Consider the following 27957-nt stretch of genomic DNA (forward strand, 5'->3'; position numbering starts at 1 on the left):
ATGAGAATGTTATTGATGAGAAAATAATTATTAAATAAAACTGAATGATGAAGTTAATGATGTTGATGTGTGAATTGGAAAAAAAGATGGCTTAAGTAACTGGGAGGGGGTATACTGCAGTAACTTATGACGATATGATTAATGACGAGCTGTGTGCTGTCATTGATCAATGTAGATGATGTGACATATCATACGAGCTGTGTGCTTTATGGTATTAGTGATGATGGGGTATCATACGAGCTGTGTTCTATGTGATGTTAAAAAAAAAAAAAGAAGAAGTATTGTAATTGAGATGATGATGATGATAGCCGACAAAAGCCATTAGGTAATGCACCCCAGTTTGGTTAAGCAGTGCCCTAAGAAAATAAACTATAACGTTAGATATTATGTCATGGACTAATATATGATTGTGGGTTTTGTTATTTTGTTACATGTCTTGTTATTATATAATGAATATTGATTGTTTGGTATAACTGTACTATACTCAACTTGCTACATATGTATGTATATAGACTAGGCTATATTTATTGAGTAGGCAACTCATTTTCCATACATTTTTCAGGAAATAAGTCATAGGGCGACTATCTAAGTTGGATCATAAGCCGATCATCAATATTACTAGGTGGGTCATGGGTGTATTCTTAAGTAGGGAGTTCTAGCCACATAATTGGATAAACATTAAACTTTCGATGGATTTGTATTTTAAGTTTTGCAACAACTAGAATTGCGATTTTCTCCTTTCCCTATACTTATAAAATGCTAAGGTTGAAGATAGAATACAAAATCTTGATAATGTATATCATTAGGTGATGTCTACATAATATATCAAGAAAAAATATGGTTTATCTTATTAGGTTAAATATGAAATTATCATAGATGGAATGTAACTATGGAGGAGGTGTCGCGGCCTCGTTCAACCTCGATCCTCAACCCTCCTAAAAGCATCCTTAGATAAAAGGTATCCCTGCTCACCCCAGTTGAGCTCACTACCACCACAACACGGTCATATGTGCATAGATGGAGGGTGTTTAGGTCACAGAACATTTAAGTTATTCTTTCATAAATTAAATTATTTCACTGTGAATTACATTGCTGAATTAGAAAGCGAAGAGAGTAAGGGCTTTGGCGCGAGAAAAGTTATCCACATCGATCCTTTCCAGTAAGGTTTGGACCCCTTTAAGGAAGTCCACAGCCAAGTTATTTTGGCAATCATCCTGCAACAGGGATTAGTCCTCCGTAAGGGTCTAATCAGGGTTATGTTCTTCTTGGTTGCCCTCTTTCGTCATTGTTAGGAATTATCGCTTCTGTAGTAGGCGTGGGGTAGAAGGAACCTGGAAGTCGGACTGGCTTCTAGAACTCTTCAGAGGTGTGTGTACTGGGTTCGCAAGATGCTTCCCCTTGGGATTGTTGGTTGAAGTAGAGCTAGTTGGGTTAGATGGATGACTCTTCAGCAGGATGTGCTTGATAGAGGAACTGATAACAAAAGTCTTCTCCCCCTGCTTCCTTATCTCAACCCAATCTTGTAGCAATTTTCGGAATATTTTCGATGCCTAGGTACCAACAAGCAAAATTAATACATTCCTATAAACCTTTATTTTTAGCAGGAAAAAGTTCCATGTCCGCCCCTTTGAGGCTCAGGCCATAGCCATGAAGAATAGCAACATGGGTTAATTTACGAGGATAATAGAGAGACATTCAAGCAGTCTAATAGGCTATGAAAAGCAGTAGGATAGTTGCGGGCACAAGACTTGAGATGGTCATGAGGATTCGTTCTCCTCAAATGAGAAAACCTCCAGGGCATGGGGGACGAAATGAAGAAATATTTGTGCTTCTATTCCTTCATTAAAGATTTGAATAGAAGAAAACGCACTTCCCCTTAGGAAGTGAAACAGATCTCATTAGGAAGGAGTGTAATTGAGCAATAAAAAGGGTTTCATCCAAATTTTTCACCAAAATAAAAAAGTTGGAAAGCATGCTATAGGATTTGGGTACCACTTGGTTCGGAAGAGCATTAAAGTCGCAGCTAAAGCTAAAGCTAAAGAGGCGGAGCCCCATTGGACAACCTAACAGCCCAAAACCATTGTTTGTTATAGCGGTATATGCTAAATGCGATGTGGTGGAGTGGCATGGTCTTTGGGATGTCCTTCGATTGATTCCGATTGGCTCTTCGCCAGAGGAATGGTTGAGGGGTGTTTCCCCCAAGTGGTATCGCAATGTTGGGTTTTCATGACGCTATTGTGCACTGTGCCCTTACAGATACCGGTTTTACTGGGAGCCCTTACACTTGGTATATTCGCCGGTTGCGAAAACATCTAGATTGGGTTCTGGTTACTGATAGCTGGATGGAAGAATTCCCGAAAACACCGGTTACTCATCTTGAGCTCTCCAAATCGATCATCATGGGTTATTGGTTGCTGTAGAGACTATTGTTACGCAAAAGGCGTTGTCTTTTTTATTTCAGCATATGTGGATCACGCACCTGGGATTTCTTGAGGTTGTTAGTCAAAATTGGCAATACCGATGATCAGGAGTGGTATGGTTCGTCTTCAGCAAAAATTATCTCACTTGAAGCACTATTTGAAGGAATGGAACAAAACAGTCTTTAAGAATGTGTTTGATAGGGTTGTAGCGACGGAGCGAAATCTCAAGGAGGTTGATGAGGCATATGATCTTGACTCTTGTGATCCCACTCTCGTAGAGCAGAGTCGGTGCTCAGCAGCGTTGGTTCGGGTGTTGACCCAAGAGGAGGTTTTTTGGAAATAAAAAGCGGGAATGAAATGGGTTAAAGATGGGGAGCGAACATGAGATATTTCCACTCTTTGGTTAAGAATAGGAGGTTTCGTGGTATGATCTTTGAGATACAACATGAGGGGGAGATTTTAACTGATCCGATAACAATTAAGAGGTCGGCGACTTCTTTCTTGAGCAGCTCCTATCCACAAAGCCGGTGTCTCCCGACAAGATGGACTGAGATTGCCTAGAGGATGGCTTGACAGATGAGGATAGGTGTTTCTTGTGCACCATGTCGACGATTGCAGAGGTTCGAGAGGTGATTTTCTGTATTGAGTTGGAGCGTGTTGCAGGGCTAGATGGATTTGGGGCAAGTTTCTATCATACAGCTGGGATCCCATCTCATAGGATGTTTTTTGTGTAATATCTGAATTTTTTCGTGGCATAGCGATGCCGAAGAGTTTCACAGTTACTACCATCTCTCTTATACCAAAGATGCCAGCCCAGCCTCCTGGAGTGAGTACCGGTTGATAAGTTTGTGTAATGTTAGATCTACACGAAGCTGATGTCCATCAGGGTTGGGCATGTCTTGCTGAAGGTGTTATTCCCATCCCTGAGTGGGTTTGCCCCGGGATGATTGTTCAGTGATAATGTTCTTTTGGCACAAGAATTGGTTCACTCATTGGAGTCTCGTCAGCCGGAGGCGAATGTAATCTTTAAGCTTGATATGGCCAAGGCTTATGATTGGGTCAACTGGGAGTTCCTTTTTCAAGTCTTGCGACTAAAGGGCTTCCCGGAGCGCTGGATTGACTTGGTGGTTAATGCTGTCTCAAACTGTTGGTTTTCGGTCCTTGTGAACGAAAAGCATACTGGATTCTTTCATTCGACACACGGCCTACGGCAGGGGGATCCTTTGTCCTCAGTGCTGTTTGTGCTTGCTGGTGATTTCTTATCTCAGGGACTGGATAGGCTTTTTGTGGCGCATCCGATGATGTATTACCAATCACCGAGTCGGGTTCGGGTATCCCACCTAACCTATGCCGATGATATGATGATCTTTACTAATATCTGCAGGCAGCACATGGGGTTACTCCGTGATTTTCTACATGCATATGAGCAGGTGTCGGGACAGCTAATAAATAGCACAAAGTGTTCTTTTATTCTGAGCCGGCAGATGCCGTCGTCACAGTTGCAGGAGGTATAACACGTTATGGGTTATCAGCTAAAATATCTCCCAGTCACATACTTGGCAGTCCCCCTATACAAGGGCAATAGGAAGGCATGCTTGTTTGATTCGCTCATCTATAGATTACGTGACATGTTATAAGGGTGGGCGATGACAAATCTATCCCATGGAGGGAGGCTAGCCTTGATTCGAACTGTGTTGCAGGCTACGCCCTTACATCTGCTTCAAATAATTCATCCACCTAAGTCTGTCTTGATAACCATTGAGCGCATATTCAATGATTTTTTTTTGGGGCTTGTACAATGGCCGCTAGCATATTCATCGATTTTCATGGGACAAGATGTGTGGCCGAGTGGCAGAAGGTGGTTTGGGTATTCGGAGTTTGGGGGATTATGTTCGGGCATTTTCCATGAAGCTTTCGTGACGATTTCGGCTAAAATCATCCTTGTGGTTGGACTTCTTGCATGACCGCTACTGCAGGACCCTACATCCTACTCATGTGCCGTATAATCGCAACTATTCCTCTGTTTGGTACCGCCTGTGTCGCATCAGGAATGTGGCGGAACCTCTCATCTTCTGGACTTTGGGCTAAGGGTCAGTGTCTTTCTGGCATGATAATTGGTTTGGTGAGAAACCTCTAGCCTAACTCGTTCGCTGGGGTCCTGATGCTATTATTAGCATGAGGGAGAATGGAATGTCCCTAGAATTTTCAGGATAGTCCCGCTACATATCGCACATGTTGCCGAATTCTTATTGCAGCGGGGCAAAGGGATAAAATTGTGTGGACCACCCCGAGTAACGGGACATTTTTCAAGAAATCGGCCTGGGAGGCTATTCGAGTGGTGTCTCCTTGGCGGAAACTTTTTACAGATATATGGAATCATTCCTTGCGGCCAACGGTGTCCATCTTCTTGTGGTGGCTTTTCCAAGAGTGGATCCCAGTTGATGCACGCATGAATCAAAAGGGCTTTAGTTTCCCATCAAAATGTTAATGTTGCAAGGCAGAGGAGAGCATCTCGCATCTGTTTGTTGAAGGTGTAGTAGTTCGGAAGGTGTGGTAGTACTTTGCTAATGTATTTGGGCTACAGGTTTGTGAAACATGGGACCTGCTTCATATGGTGCACTTTTAGCGATACTCCACTCCGTTTCATTCAGATTTGCATATTCGCACTTTGATATCATTTTTGATTCTATGGTCTACATGGACGCAATGGAATGCTGCAAAATATCATGGGGTACAATTTACGGCCACGAGCATCATATTGGAGGTTCAGCGCCATCTTCGCACACTGTATATAGCATGGGTCATGACGAGCATACAGTGGAAGGGTGACTTGCATCGGGCATTGGCTATGGGTTTCTGCTTCAAACCGATGGTGCCTCAGGCACTCAGAGTGGTGTGTTGGAGTAGCCCCTCTCCGGCATGATTCAAGCTGAACTCGGATGGGTCCTCACTCGGGAACCCCCGGCCGGCAGCAGCGGCAGGCATTATTTGAGATGCAGTTGGACAGGTGCGACTAGCATACCAGTTTGCTTTAGGCATAGCCACTAGTGTGGTCTCAAAGCTTACTGTTGTCTGGCGTGGTTTAGAGCTTGCTCGAGTGCACAGTTTAGCACCCATAATGGTTGAGGTAGATGCTACGTAGTTCTCCAACTCTTCCAATCACGAGCGTTTGGGATGTGGGAGGAGCAACATTTGATCATGCGCATTATGCAGCTCCAACAAGAATTAGGATCGGACGTACAACATCTTTTTCGAGAGGCTAATAGGGCGGCTAATCATCTTGCGAAGGATGCCACTTCTCGACAATTGACTTTGGTTATGAATCAAGAGGACATTACGGGAGTACTGCGAGGCATTATCCGACTTGATAAACTGGGCACTCCTTATCTTCGCCGATGAGCTTGTGTGATGCTTTGAGATTGATTTCTGGTCGGGCATTAAAGGAGAGATTGGCGGGGGACACTATGCAGCAGATTCGGCCACCGTATAAAAGGGATGGGCACGACTATAGGTCAAACTCTATTTATTTCGTAGGCTTAGATAGACTTTATTTTTTTCTTTTTTTAGTAGTAGTATTAATCACTGATGTTGCACATAGATTAAAACTTTTTACTATAAAGGGAGTAAGTACTCCTTGTTTCCGATTTTCTAATTGTACACACTATAATTTTTTCTGAGGTAATAAACAGGTAGGGGTTCGCCAAATCCCACGTCTAGGCAGCCTACCAAATGAGTGAGCCGACAATAATGATAATACATCACATGTATTTTTGACATCATAAGGCACATCATAGAAAAAAATCTCCAACAAAATCCTCATAAGTTGATGGCAGCCTACCTGAAAACAGCAAGTAAAATTGAACGATAGAAATCGGACTGACTAACTCATGCAAACAATCATAACTTCTTCAAGATAAGTCAAAATCACAATCTGTTGGAATAGGTGATTAGAAAGTCAATTGGATTGGCCGTTTTTTAAACTATTCACCTCTCTTTATTCAAATAATGTTGCTCTGATGAATATGGTAATTATTCATCCTTGGTATATGTGTTTGTTGTGCTTACCAATTACGTTAAGGATTGCTTTAACGTCACAATAGATGTCCACTGACTATTTAGATAACCCATGTAGTTAGACTGCGCATTAGATAGCAGCTATGAAACTAACTTTTGAGGGTTGTTCTAAAACGTTCCAAGTCGAGGACATTGAGACTGGGTATCGAGAGTCCTATTAAAACTTGCACTAGATATTTCATTCATCGAATGAGTGCTGTATTTCATCGTCGAGAGATATTGGACGCCTATGTAATTTCAATAGGTTAGTTGACAAAATAGTCAACTGAGTTAACTGACTCGTGAAAATCATCATATGAAAGTCTTAGAGGCATGGTCGGTATGAATAGAATTCCTCAGCTCCAATAATACAGGAGCAGTCCTCAAACTTGAGGAACTATGGCAGTGACGTGCACACGATGGTTGTATCTTGGATCTGACGAGAGGTGATTGTGTCACAGACATGATCATTATAAGCCTTATTCAGTGCAGTCAGAATGTATAGTGAGGATGGTGGGTTTCAAAAAGAGGATTCGTTCCTTGTCAGTATGTGATAGTGGTACCTCCTATGTACTTGGAGACCCATTAACGCATTATAAATCTATAACTATAGTAGTTTGTTGAGTAGGCAATGATTTCTTATGTCGAGCAATTAAACATGATCTCAAGTATTAAAGCATAGATGTCTAGTTCAGGATAGGAACCGACACCAAATTCCATTCCCTAAACTAAGGCAGGGAGATGGTAGATAGAAAGACCTTACCCATATGAAATTCGGGAGCCTGAATGTTCACATTTCACCTAGTCTATAGTGCCATGGACCCGTTGCTGAACGGCCACCCATGGTAGCGGGCTTTCCTAATTCATAGTTGGTTAGGATTGATTAATTAAATTAGATTTAATTAATCAATTGTGTTGGGCACTAATCTAAGTCTAGCTCAAAGGTGAACCTAAAGAGTCACACAAATCACCACAAAAGGATAAGAAATTAATTTGAAATTAATTCTAAATAAGTTAATAATTGGATTATTTACACAAAGGATTATCGATTGGATGGATAACCCAATATTAAATTAATTAGATCAATTTAATTGCGCTTGTCTTAATTAATAAATTGAATTTATTAACTAGAGAGAATTGTGCTTATTTCTTTACTTGGATTAAATGACATTGGGCTTAATTTAGTTTTAATTTTTATTAAATTAGATTTAATCAATTTCAAGGCCTTGGACTTATTTTAATTTAATTCAAATAAAACTCGATCTACTAAATTAATGTCCATTGGCCAAAGGGTTGACTTCTGTTGTTGGAAGGAGGATTAATCAAGTTGCAATTTTGAAAAGTGCAAAACTGACCATATTTGGAGCACTTCTCTATATGACATGATTGGATCATACCATATGGAAAAGGGGTTGCCTTGTAGGTAGGTGGAATGTATCTATATATATTTTCACCTTCCCATACAAAGCATATATATGTATATATATATATATGTGTGTGTGTGTGTGTGTGTGTCTAATCTTCATAATTCATATGACAACATATAGTTGAACATAAAAAACACACACTCCAACTCTCCCCAATAGAGCTCTTGGCCTCTCTCTTTTTCTCTCCCTTTCATCCCTCTAATTCTCTAACTCTCATTGATCTAGGATCAAGTGTAGAGTTATAGAGTATGCTTTATGAAGAGAATATATTAATTGATAGTGTAGTTCTATTTCACCATCTTCCAACCTGTTTAATTTCTTCAAGCAAAGAGATCAAAATCATCTTTTCATGGTGTGTGTCGATCATCTCTAGAAGGCTTCTACATTGGAGCCTAGGGTGAACATGAGATAGAACATGCATCGCCGATTAAAACGAAAATAAAAGAGGTAAAGTTTTATTTAATATTGTATTTCTTTTGTTTATTTATCTATAGACTGGTATGTTAGGATTTTGTTGTTTTATTTTTTAATCCACATACTACACTGAACGTTTGAAAACACCAATGGTATACCCGTTGGTTGGTCGTATAAATAATTCTAATAGTGCATATTTTATCGCTTTCTTTAATTTTCTGCCCTTCCACTCGCGCGTTCCCCATCCGATCTGCTTCCCTTCACAATCTATTTTTTTTTTTTTTTTGTTTAGCTAATTCCCAAAGTTTTCTAATGGTATATTACAAATTGTAACTAATTTTGAGATTCACTCTCTATCATCCTACAAATAGAGGTCATTGTGCATCCATAATGGTAGCTAAGTAATTCTCATTCCTACTCTCATTTTCTCTCAATTTTGTAGCCAGTTTTTTTGTGTATTTTTGCACTCTACACGATTATTGTCACTCTATCTTGATACTTTATTAAGTCACTTCAATTATTTACAACAGTATTCTTACATTATTTCAAGGTTTCCGATTATCTTTTTAGTAAATCCATTATTGACTTAAACATTGGAGTCTTAATCCCTATTTTGCAAGTTAGTCCTACTTTGATCTTAGGATTAGAGTGAAGATCCTTCAACCATGTGGTGCTATTGAACCCTGGTACACATCAGTATCAACGAATTAGTATAATGAAAATTAGAAGTCGAATGATAAAGATAAAAATTTTCAGAATTTCAAAAGTTTAGAAAACCTACTAGAATAGTTAACTTAAAATAACAAAATAAAAATTATAAGCCATACATTATTAAAAGAAAAAAAAAATTGGCCTGGGTCAACCCAGGCGTGGCCCATGACCAGGTCATCATGGGCCACTGGGCTGGGCGGTCCAATGTATTGATACTTGGGACCGACCTAAGACTAGCTCGATCCTAAGCAGGCCTACACTAGACCAATCCTTCTTTTTTTATTGGGCCAAATCTGTCTTGGGTTGGGCTAACATGTGCATCTTGAATTAGAACATATAGCAACTGTAACAATTCAAACTTTTACTACAAATATCAATATTAAAGTTGTTACAAAAAATATGTACTAAGTGACAATAATTTTGATCTTGTAATAATATAATTATTAATGACAAAAATTGAACTCAAAATTCGCTATAGATAATTATTGCAACCTATAGTAAGATACTTCAAAAAGTTGTCAGCCATGCCACAGACACCATTTTAAAGGTGTGTCCGGCACGTTTTGAATTTTTTCTATTATCAAAAAGTTTTAGGTTGTATTCAAAGAAAAAGGAGTTTTGGGCTTAACAAGAAAAAAGAAAAAGAATTAATTCGCTCCTCTTCAAACTAAAAATTTTGGGATAAAATTACTAAAAATTCGAGGGATGGTCATGATGATCTAACTAATTTAGATTATTAGAAATTTTCTTTGTGGACTTTTTAAAACAAACTGATTATGTATATTTTTTAAACCACATTTTGATTAAGAATCTAGATGTACGTAAGGCATGCTTATTTTTTGTACTATATTGATACTTTCATATTGCATATTTTAGTTTTTCTAAAAATTGCGAATATATATAATAAAAATATGTTATATATAATCGTGTCAGTGTCATATTACATCCTAATTTTTTTGAATTTTCGTGTTGGCTTGTCCGTGTCCTATCATATCCATACATTATAAGTAACAACACAACTACACTGACAACAAATAAGTATTGTCACTTGACCATCACTCATATATCACTATTTACTTTTAGTGACAACTTTATACATAATTCCTTGTTAGTAATTATTGTTCATAATAGTTTGCACAATACAATTATGACAACATAGAAAAGATTATCAATAAATATACTAGTGACAATACTAAAATTGTCACACAATTTTTTCTTTTTGGGTCATTAGTCTTATTTTTATTGTAATGTTTTAGATAATACTATGACAGTTGCAAGAGTAACCCCACCAAACAGAGCAACCAAAGAAAATCAATTCTGATTTTGGGTAGCGATCCTTGTAATAATAGTTTATTTTGCATCGACACTTCCCAGATTTCAGCTTAGTACAGCCTATATATGATGAAGTAATGTCAAATTTTGGCTGTTGCATCCTAAGTTGTTGCATTTTAGTTTGGCTTCGATTAACTCTAAAACTAAGCCCCAACCACATTGTCTTTTTTCATAATATTCCATTACCTTTACTACTCTATATATACTACTACAAAAATGCTCAAAAAACAATCGTATTCTTACAACGACATAGAAAAACAAGGAAGAAACACACACATATATGTATGGATAAACTAACCTTTATTTTTCTTGCAATTCTGTTATGTGGCTCAGCTGTCGCGACCAGACCTCGGCCACGGACGACGGGCCGTGCGACTTTAGCCGATGATGGTGGCGTTTGCGGCGCGATTGTGGGAGTACAGAATTACCCTTGCCATGAACACAATGTATGGCAGCTTACATACACCTGTATGCACAAGTTGTAGGGGTTAAATGTAACAAATCTTCGTACGAAAATACTAATAGGAAAATCGCAATTTTAGTCCTGTATCTATAGAGGATGTCCATTTGAGTCCATCTGTTGGAATTGAATTTGACAGTGAAGTCCTGTAATTTTAAAAATATTGGCACATTAAAGATCAAATCCATTGAAAATTGCAATCTCGCCAGATTTTGGGTCTTATGTCAGGGTCACATGCCAAATTCGGGTTATATTTGCAATTTACGGAGAAGTTTCTTCTTAATGTGCAGTTGTTTTTTTTTTTTTTTTTTTAAATTTTAGGGTTTAATTGTCAAAATGTATTCGAATAGAAGTAAAACTGAAGACCTTCTATAATTATGGGACGTAAATTATAATTTTCTCAATACTAATACGTAAAAATTACAAAAATAAAACCCCTAAATTTTTCAATTGACATTGGGCGCGTAGTTATATATATATAAATAATTTATAATTGTTTTATACTTATTAATATTTTTACGGGTTAAATGTAATTTGTCCTCACGTGCTAATAAAAAAATACAGAAATGCAATTAGCTTCAAATTGTATTTAACCCGTATTTTTTAGAGAAATTTTTAGGGTTTTTGACAGAGAAAATTGGATGACAACTTTTAGGTGACAACTGGAGATGGATATATTTTGAGCTTACAAAACATTCCATTCGGTCAGTCGGGCAACGCTGCGACGGGGCCAAGGCCGCCAGTTCTGCTGCATCATGGAGTTCTCACGGTTTGCATCTCCATTTTATGATTAATTCTTAATCTAATAACTTCTTTTCTATATAAAATAAAGCACACTTGATGTATACGCATAATTTAAATTATATTTATATAAATGAAATATAAACAAAATAAAATGAATAATTGGTTATCAGAACTGTAAAATATATTAATTTTAAATCTGCTTGAGTAGAAAATAACAGATTGGACAAATTGATTAGTGAGTAAGTTATGTTTTATTTAAAAAAAAAAAAGTTATGTTTTTTAAAGAAATAAATATATTGAACTGTAATTTAAAAAGTTTATAAGCTCACCCCAACACTCTCTCAATTAGTATGACACACTAGAAAAATTTTGTATGACTTTTTTTTGGTTATGTTTAATTACCATAATCAAAAATAAAAAATCGTGACTAATACTAAGTAACTATAATTACACAACAATTATCAGCTGTTACTTTTACAAGTGAAACTAATATATCAGCTATAACCAAATCATAGGTATATATTAGAGGGCCAAAACTCTATGTTAAATTAGACTCTACACTGCAGGTAAATAGTATTTCTCGTCCTGTAACTTAGGATCTTTCCACTTTTGATCCTATTGGTTATAAGATTCTCACTTTTGGTCCCGTAACTTTTAAAAAGTAGCAGTTTTGGTCCTATGGCACATCTCTGTGAGATGTTAAACGAAAAAGACTGCATGGCCATTAAGTGCAAGGAACCAAAAATGCTACTTTTTTCAGAGAACATATGAGCTAAAAATGTAAAGGTTCTATTGGCCACGTGCTTTCTATTAAAATAAATAACGAAAATGTGTCATGTGACCAATAAAAGTGCTATTTTTTGGAAGTTGCAGAATCAAAACTGAGAATATCGTAATCAATAAAATTAAAAATAAAAAGGTCATAATTTATGGAACAAAAAGTATTATTTCCCCCATGCTGCAATATCTCTATAGTTTCTAAGCAACTATTGATTATGTGATTACTGCATGCAGGATGCGGTCACATGGCTCTTGAGTCCTCCAGAGCAGTCGTTGGCCCTTCTGTTGGCTGATAACGGGTTCGACGTGTGGCTAGTGAATGCACGCGGAACGAAATACAGCCTCGGACATACATCTCTTAGTTCCAACGATCCAGTAAACTCCTTGTATCACTCTTTTCCCATTTGATCAATCATCGTACTTTTTGGCGTAGTAACCATTGGACAACAATCACTTTAGGCTTTCTGGGATTGGTCGTGGGACGAGTTGGTCGCTTATGATCTCCCGGCAACTTTTCAATACATTTATGATCAAACAAGCCAGAAACTTCACTATGTTGGGCATTCCATGGTAATTTCAAGTACAAAGAATATATGATTTAAATGCAATTACTATCCCGTACCTATAGGATAGTGGCAAAACAAGGATCGTATAAATAGGAGTGGCAATTTATGCATTGTATCTATTAAAATCTGCGCGTTTACTGCCGTCTAACCATTTTATCCTTTTGATAACAAAGCCTTTGTAGTTCATTTTTCATGCTCTTAGTTTGGCCCAATATGCTTTCAAAATAAATTAAGCCCTCATGAATTCATACCTTTTTTGGACCCCCCTTATTCCCCGATATTCCAAGTCCTTGGTTTTACGGACTTCATCCAATCACATTACAACAACAGATGTTTCACAAGCACTTAGCTCCTTTAGCTACAAACAACTCAACCCTATTTCATTTCCTACCTTATAGAGTAGAAGATCCTCCAATATAGGGACTTAATAGGATTTTGGACAACAATTTATACAGAAGCCTTACTTTTATTGAAAAATATATGAAATACTATATAGATATTGTTTTCTCTGTTGGAGGAGACAACTATTTAGCCTCTCATAAGATCGAGGACTTGACTCGTCCGGGAAACCCCATAAAACTATGAATTAAAAAATTACAAAGATTTGAAAGTTTGAATTATTATGTTATGAAGAGTTGGTGAAAATTTCTAATGATCTCCTTCTGCTTCATTGCTTCCTTATTAATAGACGTCCGCGGACTTAAAACCTGGACTCCGAACTTGTGTTTAGATGGCGTTACTGCATTTGTCGTCATCTTGTCTCTTTTGGATGACGTTACTGTGTTCGTCATCCCTGCGTCCTTTCCAACTATTGGTCATAATAGCTTGTCAGACATGTGATTGCTAGCTGGCCTTCTTAGTCTCTAATTGTTGGCTTTTGTCATCTTCTGCCAACAGTCTCACTCTTGAATTTTTACATTATGCGATTTTTACTTCACTTTGTAAAAATCCTTTCTTTTATCCTTGTCATTCTTTGGTTCGGGTTTCTTTTAGTGACCCAAATCTTTGTCCCGAACAGGAGCTTTTCTTGTTTTTCACAACAAGGTATATGTGGTTTTGCCATTGCCCTTCATACAACATGTTTCATGTCTTCATTCTAGTGACTTTGGTTGCAGGCAACTTGTTCTCCCATATGAGCGTTCTCTTTTTCTTGGACATGTTTTCTGCAAACTCGGTGTTTTTTCATGTCATGGAGTTTAACAAGAATGATCCATTTAATTTGTGAAAAAAATATTTTAAATAGATACTTGACTCTGTCCATCTCAATGAGGTAGACCCATAGACCCCAGAAGCTCTCCTGGTTGAAATATCATCCTTACTAATGGTTGAAACCAGTGGAACTTCTCCTAAAGCAGCCTTAATTTTGTTAAAAGCTACCATGTCTGGTCTCTGCAGCTTGATAAAATGGAATATTGGATGAGACCCTTTTCCCGCTATTTTTGGAGCTGGTGATATGAATTTTAGCTCCAAAATATCTCATCTCTCCAAGTGGGGGTTATGTTGCCAAGAATCATAAACTGCCCCACTAATCCACTCTAGATGTTTTGAGATTTCCGAAAAACTCGGAGACATAGTATGAACTGAAGCTAGTGCCCCAAAATCATACAATCTCGGAACTCTTCTAGTTTGGACCCTTCTAACATCCAAACTCGATTATATTTTTTAGATGTTTCGATGACAGTCATGCTTGGGTTGACGCCTTTTCAAGAAATTGATTTTTTCCATATTTGCGGGTAAACCGGCTAAGCAGAAAAAGAAGGTATTAACTCGTTAGTATCAACCTTAGAGGTGTCAGTTATCAGCTTAAGACTAATCTCTCCCTTGTGAAAGCAGTATTTGAATCTACCGCTATAGGTCTAGAGCCCCGTACTCTAAGGGCATGTTTAGGATCATGCTCCTGCAACTCACGAGTCATCCTCGAGGGTGATGCTTTTCAAATTGGTTCTTGTAAATTATTCCATAGCGAGGTTAAAGCCACCATGGTATTCCGTATTGCGACCGGGATAGTGTCAAGATTAGCTCTTTGGACTTGGCTAGTTACTTGGACAGTGTCAAGATCAGCTCTTTAAACCTTTCCAAACATTTTATCAAGCTCTTCAAGGTTCTCCCGAAGATGCCTGAGCCTCAGAATGATGAAGTTTGCTTCAAATGCCTCCCTCTTTTGTCAGAAAATCTACAAGAACATTCTCATGAGATTTTGTAACATTAATATTATAGAAATAATATTGGCATTCAGTTGGCCATCTGATAATACGCGCTTCTCAATTTTGGATTTTAATTTATTTTTCAAGAAAGCTTTAACATTAGTATTATCAAATTTTAAGGTGAATCTTTAGCAAGTAGAAATAAAGGCCATTTCTTAAAAGCCTTCCAAACTGGAAAGAACTGTTTCTCGTTGATGTGCCAAATTTAGGCCTGTTGTTCTAAGGAGAACCCCCCTATATATCTACAAGATTCTTCCCCTACAGAGGTCTTTTTCATGAGAATTGTTGTCCATCGATAGTTATTGGCGTCCATGTAGACCACTAATTCATCATCGTCCTGTGGGATAGCAAGCTTTGGTAGGTCACTGCAAACCTATTTCAGCTCACGAACTCTTCGAGTGTGGATTTCTTCTAATTTCCTCTTTGAATTTCTGTTTCTTTAAAAAGTGGTCGGAAATCATTTTTGCATCTTGCAAGATCCTTAATAAAGATACCTGCAAATTTAACAACTCCAAAGAAGCTGTCTAAATGGTTCTTGTATTTGAGTACGTTTGGAATATTGCAGATTTTCTCCACAATATGGTCTTGTAACACAATAACTGGTTCGTCAATAAGACTTCCTAGAAATTCAATTTTATTGACAATAATAGTAGCTTTCTTCTCAAAAAGCACTAATCCTTCTATATGACATGCATCAGAAAATATCTCAAGATGTCTAATATGATCTTCATATCTTTAGATGCAATAAGTATGTCATTAATGTAGACAAACATAAACTCAAAATAATCATTGAAAAAATGATCCATTTTTCTTTGAAATATTTGGAGTGCATTAGTTAATCTCATTGGTAGCACATTCCAGATATATGGTCCCTGTGGTTTGGAGATTGCAATATATTTCTTTAATTCACTCTTCATTTTAATTTGATAAAAACTAGATTTGCAGTCAAATTTTCAAAACACTTTTACACTTTTAATCCAATCAATTAAGTATCTTTATTTGGAATGTAATAAACATCAACTTCTAATATTCTATTAGTCCCTTGATAGTTTATTACCAACCTAAGTTTACCTCTTTTTATCTCACCGTGGTTTTTTACCAGAAAACTAGGGTTACTGTAAGCAGAAACTCCAGACTCAATGAGTCCAAGATTGATATGATACTTGATGATCTCTTGCATATCTCTCTTATCCTCTATATTCATCTAGAAGGACTTATGTTGACCATACTCGTATTTGCACTCCTCTTCAACCTTCAGAGTAGCTTTGATTTTGTTTCTATCCCACCATGCCAGAGGGTTCTCTCTAAAATTCCTCTGGATAAGTCTCATGACGTTCTCAAGAGAGAGCTTGCTTTCTTCACTAATATCTACAAATTTTATCTACTGCAATGCTTTTTTGAGGTTCTTTTTCTCCTCCATAGATTCCTTGTAGAAGCTATCGCTATCCATGAGTCCCTGTTGTGAGAAAGACAAAAGAGCTTTACCAAATTTTCTCTTATCCTGTATTTTTGAATAGTTAACTTGGCATCATCACCACATTTTCTATGAAAATTTATAGGCATTATTTTGTTAAATGCATTTTCTCTTCGTAAAACTTGTATTTCACTACCACACTTAGTAGTAAAAATCAATAGTTTTTTGTTGTTGTCCTGTATATATTTTGAAATAGTTTGAATAAATTTGTTGCCCAGTAAAATATCCACACCTGTATCATAAAAGCAGATAGGAGGTATTTTCACCATGTACCAAAGTGTTCCAAATGCTCCTCCATTCATGATTATTGCCTCTCTTATACCCTTACTGAATATTAGAATTTTCTGTGAAAAATTCTGCCTGCATTAACGGGTAAGGTTTTCATAGCTTCCCGAGAAAACTCCAGGCATCGTTGTACAAATATCTGATCTTGAATCAGTATAAGTAGCAAAGTATTATGTCTTATATTGATCATAGAACATACCAATAGATATGTATATAGAAAAGGGACTAGTTATTCAATCTCTATGGTAACCCCATCCAGATTGAATTCCATTCCATTACCTTTTCTTCCTCATAGTTTATGATTTTCAAGGAAATTTAACCCCAAAGTCATACTCCCCTTCTCTCTTCTTACAACTGCAGCAATCATGATCCCATGGCCTGCAATTTCTAGCATGCTTTCATATTTACCAATAACAGGTTACTGCAAATGATATAAGTCATCACAAGAAAAATAATTTTCTTTCTTAGTGATGTCAAAATATGATTTGTATTCCTTTCCATCTTTCAGGGTATCTAAGTTTTACGTTATCTACTCTAATTTCTTGAGGAGTAACTGTTTTTATCAACTCTTTCGCTTTTCCTACGTAGCCTGTAATCCTATCTTCTTAAAAGGATATCAAGCTACTAAACGCGTTTCTAGAACTAAGTTTTCCATTTAAAATTAGGTGATCCTTGATTACGATGTAGACAACACCTATTCTAAGTATTCTAATTGGGTCTGGTATCATCACCTTGGCAAATTTCTTGAAAATTCTAGGAATCTCAATAGGTAAAATTGTATGAAAATCTGCTAGAGGACTAAAAGTAAGCAATTTCGTAAGTTACTAGATCTAAACAAAAATGGATATAATTATCGGACTAAAATTAAAATTAGGCATACTAAGCGGACTAAAATAATACTTTTCCCTATATTCTTCCCTAAGAAACAAATCGGAATGATGTGTGTTGGAAAAGGGCATAAGCCATTTTATAAGTTATAGAATACGGTCAATTATCTTATTTTATAAGATCTTTTCTTTTAAAATCTTAATTAAGGGTCAAGACTCTACTGAAATTTTGGTCTGCTAGGTTGTATGCAATCTTAGGATGAATATCAAATATTAATTTTCCTACGTATAAATTACATATAATTGTCCCAAGACAACCATCTCTTAAGTTAGTGATTCTTATATCCATTATAGATAGATGTATTTTTGAATCAATATCTTCTTTAAAAGTTGTTTTTATTACTATTCCGATAATTTCTATATCCATTTCATAGTAACAGCTTCCTCTTCTCTAAGCTTACTTAATTCTTCAAGAATTTTTTCTTTAGGAATAAACTGCATTTTCACCACATTACCTGTAGGTTCCATGTGAATAGCAAACTCACCTGAACTTACTTTGTAAATTATGTGATGTTTACTCTAGTTTAGTCGTATCTGATTGAGGACTCTCTCGATTCTTTCAATCCAAAATCCAACGTATGAGCTGAGGTTGGAATCTTGGCCCATGATTCTTTTCATGGTTTATTAGACACCATCATCCTTAAAAAGAATCTTGACAGACTTTTAGAGGTTTGAAGCCTATATCTCTCATTCTAGTTATTCTAACTTGGTTGAAGATCCATCCAAATCAATTTCTATTTCTTCCTCATATACACTTTCATCTGAAGGAAGATCCTCGAATTGGTATATGGGTACCAAATTTTCATAGTATACTGCAATTAGAATGTCATCCGTGGCTTTAAATTTTCTTAATTTATCACGTTTCCGGAGATATATGACCTCTTGCTCCGTATTACAATCCTTGAAACTTTCGTTAACCCGAGTATGGGCTTGTCTAAAAGTCCTTTTTATATGGGGTTCTTCCTATGGATCTTGCATCTGTTTTTCTAGATCCTTAGGATGAAGTTCTTGTTGGTCCAGTCTTCTGTCCAGATTTGTATTATCTGGCTTTGATTTGGACCACCATGATTTTCTCTTGCAAGAGGTTCTTTTGGAGCTCCTATGGTAGGACTCGCTGTTATGTTTTTTCTTCTTCCTTGGCTCATTTGATTCTCCTATAATTGTAGGAAAATCATTGTTATCACAACATAGAGGGGATTTTTTTTATCTTACCTCTCAACCTCTTCATGTTTTTCTGGATGGATCTGTGATGACACTAATCCTTCACTTTGTCTTTAGGGAAAGACATCCTCCTTGCAACTGAATCTAGTTGTCCTTCAGGTACTTTGTATGATTGCATTAACATTTCCCTCTATGGATTCAGATCTTAGCAAAGAACATTAGAGTTGTTACTTCTGTTGTTACTCCACTCTAAAAGAAATCTTTGTGAAACCAGTAGATATATTCATCTACTGCCCAAATACTCCTTAATTCAAGGTTGAAAAGAGCTTGTGCATATTCTGTAGCTTTTTTTGCTCTACTTTATTCAAAGTATCCATCTTTGATGATGTGTATATTGATAAGCTTTCGTAGCTGGTCTACTATTGCTCTTTTAATCTCCGGCCAAGATTCTGGCTTTGGTGTCTTTTGGGGTATTATCCCATCCAATCTTCACAGAACCCTCCATGCTTAACTCCACTAATTTTATGAAGTTCTCTTTATCGAGTTCTAGGGTAGTTGCTGCTACTTTTGTGGCTGCAATCTACTCATCTATCAGCTTCTCGATGTTTTGGAAGTCAATTGTATCCAGGTAGACTATGGTGCCGTATGGATGCAAGAACTGAAGCATGGTCCTTGCCCGAGGTGTATTTTTAGGTGCTCTCCTCTGGTTTCTCTCTAAGTTTGGTTCCCACAAATGTCGGTGTTGCCTTGGTGTGGAAATTTGTAATCTCTTTCATTGGATTATCCTGTGGAGGATCATTTGAACCCGTACTTCCTTCTACGGGTGGTAGTACTAGAGTGATTTCATTGGTTTGAATGTTGACTAAATCCATAATTCCATGTTGGGAAAATGATTCAACCAACTCTTGTAGATATGATACATCTGCCCTTGTTACCCTCCATTATTTTATGCATTTGATAGATGCAATGATCAAATCTTCTATGATCTTTAGCTCTGGAATCTCTGTCACTTTTCCTTCTGAGGTAGAAGAGGTACTGATCCTAAGGCGTCCCTCATCCATTCTTGTCTGCATCTGCATGTCTTAGGATTTTACCTTTGATTTCTCTTTAGATATGCAACTTCTATCTTCAAATTTGTAAGGTCCTAGTGTTAATACGGAAGGATCTTAAGAATCTTGTCCATTTTTTGGCTCAAGGTTTCCATTTTCATAGGTATATTGATTAACCTATGTTCGTAGTTTTGAACTGTTTTCTGAATTTCTCTCAAATCTTGGGAGATGTTCGACGTATCCGGCTCAAGTTCTTTTCAATCAATTCCTCCAATCATAATTTTAGGAGTTGTATTGGAAAAAGAATTTACCCAGTCTAGTTCTCCTTCCTGGCATTGTACCACGAATTTCGGTTGCTTGTAGGTCTTTTACCGTATTTCCTGGTAGCACCCCTAGGATCAGGTGGATTCTCTACCATTCTTCTTGCTTCTCCCTAGTAAGGGTTCAGGCTCCCACTTCATTTCATTGTGGCCTTGTCTAGAATTTCCAAGACGAAATTCTTCCTTTATCTTTCCGAAATCTGGAAATACTCCTGTTTTCACTCGAACTACCATTCGTTATATGGAGAAAATTTTCTCCCTCTCTTAGAATTTCCATAAAGAAACTCCATCTTCGATATTTCAAAATCTAAAGGTATTCCTTGTTGTAAGTCAAACTTTTGTTCGATTCCATTCTCTTAAAGAGTCTCCTCCGTTAGTGAAAAAAAATATCTAAATGCAATATAAATAATTTTTTTTTCAATAAACCTAGGCTCTGATACCATTCTAAGCGAAGCATGATGCAGCAACATGTGAAAATATTGAAACAGGACCTAACTGCTCTTTCTAAAGCTATAAAGGGGTAAAATTGTTCATAATTTGTTCAGATTTAGACAAGGGGCAGAAATTGCCGCATTTTTTTGAAATTATAGGGCATATTTTGCCAGGTCAAAATTACAATCTTTAAAATGATACCCTCCTAAGTTACATGTCAATCTTGGTAGTTAACCCAAGAATATATATATATATATATATATATATATTCGATTGAAATTATTACCATAAATTCATATTGTATCTTGTAGCACAATTAGTGTAAGGATAATTCCACTCCTTTTTCTTGAGGTTTGGTGTAATTACATGTATAGAACTCTTGTGGTATGGAAAAATATATCTAGCATCCTTGAAGGTTGCTTTCTTCTAATAAAAAAGTCCTCCAATTAGTCAAAATTTACTGAATTTGTTGATACTTACTGCTTCCTTATTGCAGGTCGAATAATTTTTTTCGAATTAAATTGCCTTTATAACGTTGAAGATATATCTTCTCACATGCATTAAAGCATGAAGACGTATAAGGGTAATTTAGTCATAAAAAGATTTATTTGACCTACAATCAGTCAGTAATAAGTGAATCGGGGATAAATATAGACTTTTTTTAATTTTTATGTTAATATTAGTAAGTTGTATGAATTGTGACAAACGACGGGACTTATTTGTTAGACGAAAGCAAACTTTAGAGGTGCTAGATGTAATTTCTAAAACCACATAAGATTTATGTGTAATTACACCAAATCTAAAAGGAGTAGAGTGTCATTTAATATATATACTTGGCAGGTAAAAAATAGTTATTTATATAAATAAATGGCATGCATATACCATGTAATAAAATTTGTAATAGAAAATTCAATTAGTAGATATTGCATGTGTGTTTATTTAAGGATGTTGATGTGGTTTTTGTAGGGAACTTTGATTGCTTTTGCTGGCTTTTCAAAAGGGCAGTTAGTGGACAAGTTGAGATCAGCAGCTATGCTTTGTCCAATTGCTTACATAGGTCACATGACATCTTCTATAGCAACTAATGTTGCACAAACACTTCTTAACCAGGTACACCTTTTTTTTATATATTATTATTATTATTGCCAAAAATACACAATTTTTCTTTATTTTTTAATCTCCTGTAATTGAACACATTTTCTATGTTCATCTTTTATTTATGTGTCAATCATCTATTTATATTGTAGTAATTTTAGTCTAAATTTAGTTAAAACTTTTTAGTATTAGCCAGATGTATATATATTTTTTTATGGTAATTACCTAAAATTGACCCCAATGTTAGTACCATCTAATTTCCTGTTTTATTTGACAAGAAATTCAAAAATTTGGAATGAAGTTAGCTAGAAATTTCAATTTCAGGGCTTTTTTCTTTATCTTCCTCTTTTTTCAAAATCTCTTGTTGTGCAACCTAAGTGGTGTTTCCAATAGTTTCTATAAATAAGTGTAAATTACAACTATCTTCCCTTAGTTTCGATATAATTATAAGGAAAAAGTATTATTTTAGTCCGTTAAATATGCCTAATTTTAATTTTAGTCCAATAACTATGTCCATTTTTGTTTAGGTCCAGTAACTTATGAAATTGCTTACTTTTAGTCCTCTGGTAGATTTTCGAATAATTTTACCCCCATGCAACTTTTGAAAGACAGTTTTAGTCCATATGCACTCATAGGGATAAAATTGTCCGAAAATCTGCCAGAGGACTAAAAGTAAGCAATTTCGTAAGTTATTGGATCTAAACAAAAATAGACATAGTTCTTGGATTAAAATTAAAATTAGGCATACTTAGCGGACTAAAATAATACTTTTTCCTAATTATAAATACCTTCTTCTTGTTTGAAAAATTACAAATACTTCCTGATTTAGCGCTCGTTCGACAACAAGACCATTCTGTTAGCCTACGTAAGGTTTTCATCTAGTTTTTTACGGTGAAATGTCTAAAATGTACTTTTGAATTATGAATTATAATTTTACATACTTTTTTAAAAATCTTAAAATTCTTTTATGGACTAATATGTCCTATGGTTGATTTACTGTCCACCTTCAAATTTTTTTTATATATTTTTCATATATTCAAAAAAAATCAGAAAGATTAAAGTAATAATTTTCACCTTGTTGTCTAGGGGCTACATAATTTATATTTATTTGAAGACCAGTGGTATATATAATTTTTCAAACAATAAGGGAGTGTTTATAATTGTGTTAAACCTTATAGACGTACGTACGCAGTTGTTAATTTACCCTATACATTAAATTAATAGTAATTAAAGTTAAGAGTCATGTTGAAAATGAAAAGCAAAAGTGAAGTTGGAATTTTTTTTAAAAAAAAAAAATTAATACCTAAAATCTTATAAATAAATTCTACAAAAATTTAATTTAAACAGTTCAAAAACTGTAAACGAAAAAAATCACTATTTTCTACTTACTTTTTAAAAGAATTTAAAAATACAAATTAAATTATTGCAATTAGCACCTTTTTACTGCTAAAATTTCCAAGTTCCAACCAAAACGAACTACAATTTTGGTCAAATTATTGACAATTCACCAATTTAAAGGACCAAAATTACATTTTTCCAAACACTATTTATGTTCTTGATTGGATTTCTGAGGGCTAATTAAGAGACTGTCCATCTTCTTTGACAGACTTCTTATTGGTTGAAAATTGCTGAATTCAATCCTACAGAGTAAGAGAATTCTTCTTCCTTATCTTTTATTATAATATTTAATTGTCTATACTTCCATCATAATAAAATACATTAGCAACAAAATATTTTAAATTCGGAAAAAATATTATTTTAATCCGCTAAGTATGTTTAATTTTAACTTTAGTCCGATAACTATGTCCATTTTTGTTTAGGTCCAGTAACTTAGGAAATTGCTTACTTTTAGTCCTCTGGCAGATTTTCGAGCAATTTTATCCCTATGCAACTTTTGAAAGGCAGTTTTAGTCCATATGCACTCATAGGGGTAAAATTGTCAGAAAATCTGCCAGAGGACTAAAAGTAAGCAATTTCGTAAGTTACTGGACCTAAACAAAAATGGACATAGTTATCGGACTAAAATTAAAATTAGGCATACTTAGCGGACCAAAATAATACTTTTCCCTTAAATTATCATTAGAAATATATATTAAGCTATAGTAATTTTAAATTTTTCATAATAATATTATTAGTGACAAGAATTATATACAATTTTAGTCCTGTAATTTAGGGGTAGTATTTTTGTTTCTGTATGAATTAATTTCGCAATTTAGTCCTATAATTAAATTTTTTCTAATTTTAGTGCTATTTTCGGTCAATTTGGTTAGAAAATTGTGTGTGACCTGCACATGACCTAATTAATTTACAATTTTCGTCCTATAAATCAATTCATGCTAGACAAAAAATACCACACTCTCTCAAGTTATAGGACTAAAATTACTAAAATTTTAAATTTATAAAATTAAATTACAAAAATTAATTCGTATCGGACCAAAAATATCATTCCCTAAGTTACAAGATTGAAATTGCATTTTTTTTTCGATAATTAGTAACATATTTATGGTAACAACTTCAAGATAATAATAATTATATGTTGTCACCAAGTCACCGTTATATATGTGTCACTAATTGCTATTATTATTAATGTTATAAACAACTTTTTATCACTAATCTTAAATTTTTGTACAGAATAACAGTCATTATTAAAATCATAAAATTTATTATTGTGATAAAATTATAATCACTAATTGGTTTTCTTGCTGCTATTTTTTTTTTTGGTGTATTGCTCTGAATTTAATTTAGAAATAATTACATTAATGCTCTTTGATTTATGGTTTGTTTACATAAATTACCCCTATTTTTTAGATAATTACACATACACTCACCAAAATATCATTATTATTTACACAAACCACCCCTTATTTTTTTGAAAAATTACATACACATCCTCTAAAAATATTAGCATCATTACACAAATTGCCCTATTTTTTAGTTGTCAGTAATAGTTTTTATAATTATACAAAAAATAGGAATAATTTGTATAAATAGACCATAGATAAAGAGTGTAAATGTAAATATTTCTTTAATTTATACAAAAGAGTCGCTTCACTTGATTACCCGCAAATATCTACTTCAAAAATCATTCTTTGTTTTATGTACAAAAATGATTAACCTAAATGAATATGATTTCTTTAGTCAAAGCTATTGAATTAAAATCCAATGTTTTATGTCGGTATATATATATATGGGAAAAAAAATTCAGTGACGTCCTGTGATAATAGGAATATTTTAAAAATCTCTCATAAAAATTAAAGTATCGAATACCCCCTCTGTGATATAAAATAAGTTCAAAAAATTCTTTTTGTACAAAAATTGAGCCACACGCTCTTTGACTGCGAATTTGGTATGAAAATATCTTTTTTTTTTGGCATTTTGCCCTTCTCTCACATCTAATATATATCATATTATATATATTTATTAATAATAAAATATTATTTTATATAATAATTACTTAATTATTTTTATAATAAAATATAATTTTAATTAAATTAATTAAAAATTATTGATTTAAAAAAATGGCAGCGGCTGCGGGCGACCCGATTGCCCGATCTAGGCCACTAGCGTTGCCCAGACAGGCGAGGGAAGGGGAGAGGGGAGGCGGGGGTGGGGGCAAAGCAGGTGGGGGTGGAGGGAAGAAGACGGGGCCGGCCGGCCGGGGAAGAAAATGGTGGGGGTTGTGGGGTTATAATTCTTATTTTGATTTTTTTTATAAATTATAATTCTATATATTATAAATATATTTTAAGTTATAAATTATATATATTATAAAACAAAATAATTATATATTAATGCATTTAGTTTGACCGGTTGATTAGAAGGAGTATTTTAATCATTGTTTCTAAAAAAATAGGTTCAAGTTGACCAGGGGCTGTGTGATTATTTATTCATAACATAGGGTTGATTTTTTATATTAAAAATTTCATAGGGAGATTTTTTATATTTTGATATATCACAGGGGGTTAAAATGAATTTAACCCTATATCTATGAGTCGTTTCTTATATTACACAGCTAAAAATTATGACAATGCTTAGGTTATAGCTAAGATTGTGATAAATGTTGATTCATATCTTGGGTTTTAATAGTGGTTTGTTCGTGTACTGTGGTTGACCTATTGTCTGTTTATATATATATAGTCTTCATGTTTTTTGGATAATTACACATATAACCACCACAAACGTCTACATTATTTACACAAATCACTCCTGTTTTTTGAAAAATTAAACATATCCACCCAAAATGTCAACATCATTGCACAAACTATCCTTACATTTTGACTGTTATATGTTGTTTCAAGCCAAAACATTACTGATAGTTAAAAAACTATTGGCAAATGCTTAGACCGTGATAAATGTTGCTTAATCGTGTTTAAAGTTTAAATTTTCAAATTAATTTATCCGATCGTGTTTGGTAATTTTTATATTTACCCCACGTGTCCGAATTTAAATCGTATTCATTTGTAGTGTTGGGAATAATTAATTAAAATTTTCTTTTAACAAAAATGGGTATTTTCAGCGAAGCAGTGCTCCAACTTCTGCTGCAAATCTGTAAGCAGAAACACATTAATTGCCTGGACCTCATGACATCTTACACAGGTAGACGTTGTTTTTGAAATTTTAAACTTTTTATGAGTTGAAATTTGTTTTGATGGTATTAATGAAATAGTGATTGAGGATTTGATTTAAAATGCATGGAGGGATGCAGGGCAGAACTGCTGTCTGAATTCTTCCATTATTTCTTCTTTTTTGAAGAATGAGCCTCAGTCAACTTCAACAAAAAACATGATCCATTTTGCCCAGAGTAAGATACTTTAACTATTTATTTCCTTCTTCATCATATGTAGTTGTTGCAAAACTGATTGATGTGTGTCTAAATTTGAAAAGTTTGTCTAAATGAGGAAAGTTTGTTGAAGTCAAGTTCGAACAAGAAAAGATTCAAATGTATTTAGGTAAGTCTAGAATCTAAAAAATGCGACTTTCGTGGCGGAAAATGGTAAGAATTATACCGGAAAGATTTATAGTCCTTTGAAGGTTAAGTGCGTCAGATCGTAAAAGAATAAGTAGTGAAGGTCATAAGAAGTAGTAGGTAGCAAATTAAAAGTTGTACTTAGGTATGGAGGGACTAATATTTATAAATTTCAAGAATTGTACGATTTTATGTGAACCACAGATCCGGAAGTGATTGGAAGCAAGAATCGCATACATTTTGCATGAGAACATGACTAAAAGCGCTATTCATCAAGTTTGTAAGATCATTATTATCACCCCTCGTAATATACAGGATTTAGAGATCCTGGAAACTAGGATAAGGTAGTCTTTCAATTTTACGTCTTATAAGAAGCATGTGGATTTTGAAAATTCGCTAACTTTTAGTCATGAGAGCGGCATGTGATGATTTTTCATCCAAATTCGGAATCTCTGCTAGCAATGTGCTGAAATTGCACAAAATTGAAAATATATATAATTGAGTTAATTTACCATGCCTCGATATTTGAATGTCCTGAGAATACCACTTATGCTAAGTTGTAGGACCAAAAATGCAGTTCTGTGCAAACAAACGTACAATTCTTTCTTACAACTTGATTTCTAAAGAAAAATAAAGGGGAACCAATTTTGATCATTTTTAGAAAAAACGAATCTAATTGTATCGGTTGTTTTTCTGGGCACAGTGGCGCAAGATGGAATGATTAAGATGTATGATTACGGAGACGTTAAGGAGAACGTGAAACACTACGGGACGCCCGTTCCTCCATCGTACAACATGACAAACATCCCAAACGACGTTCCTCTCTTTCTGGCCTATGGAGGGAAAGACGCGCTCTCTGTGTCGGAGGATGTGAAGCTCCTGTTGGATAGCCTTCACGAGCATGAACAAGACAAGCTGGTCGTTCAGTATACGGAGAATTACGCTCACGCTGATTTTATAATGGGTTTTAATGCTACGCAAGTTGTGTATGATCCTCTCATGGCCTTCCTCAGGCTTCATTGATAAGAAAATCTTTGCTACCGTTGCATGTTGGGAGTGGTCGATGGTCACAATGCTTCCTATCAAATTTGCTCACTATGGATGTGAAGATAACTTTTACATGGTTCCATAAAATTTTTATATGTGTCCCAAGTACATTATATCTATCTCTTCCATA

The 27957-nt window shown here is 35.0% G+C and overlaps 1 protein-coding gene across 1 annotated transcript; it reads left to right on the forward strand.

The window, feature by feature from the left end:
* Positions 1–10641: 10641 nt before the first annotated feature.
* LOC105178698 (triacylglycerol lipase 2-like) lies at positions 10642–27803 on the forward strand. Its single transcript, XM_020699421.2, has 9 exons — positions 10642–10803; positions 11473–11586; positions 12576–12716; positions 12801–12911; positions 21686–21829; positions 23421–23461; positions 26331–26410; positions 26520–26615; positions 27484–27803. The coding sequence occupies exons 1-9, from the start codon at positions 10642–10644 to the stop codon at positions 27801–27803; spliced, it is 1209 nt and encodes a 402-aa protein (XP_020555080.2).
* The last annotated feature ends 154 nt before the right edge of the window (positions 27804–27957 follow it).

This window comes from Sesamum indicum, linkage group LG12, assembly GCF_026168435.1.
Source record: "Sesamum indicum cultivar Baizhima isolate 11 linkage group LG12, ASM2616843v1, whole genome shotgun sequence".
NCBI lineage: Eukaryota > Viridiplantae > Streptophyta > Magnoliopsida > Lamiales > Pedaliaceae > Sesamum > Sesamum indicum.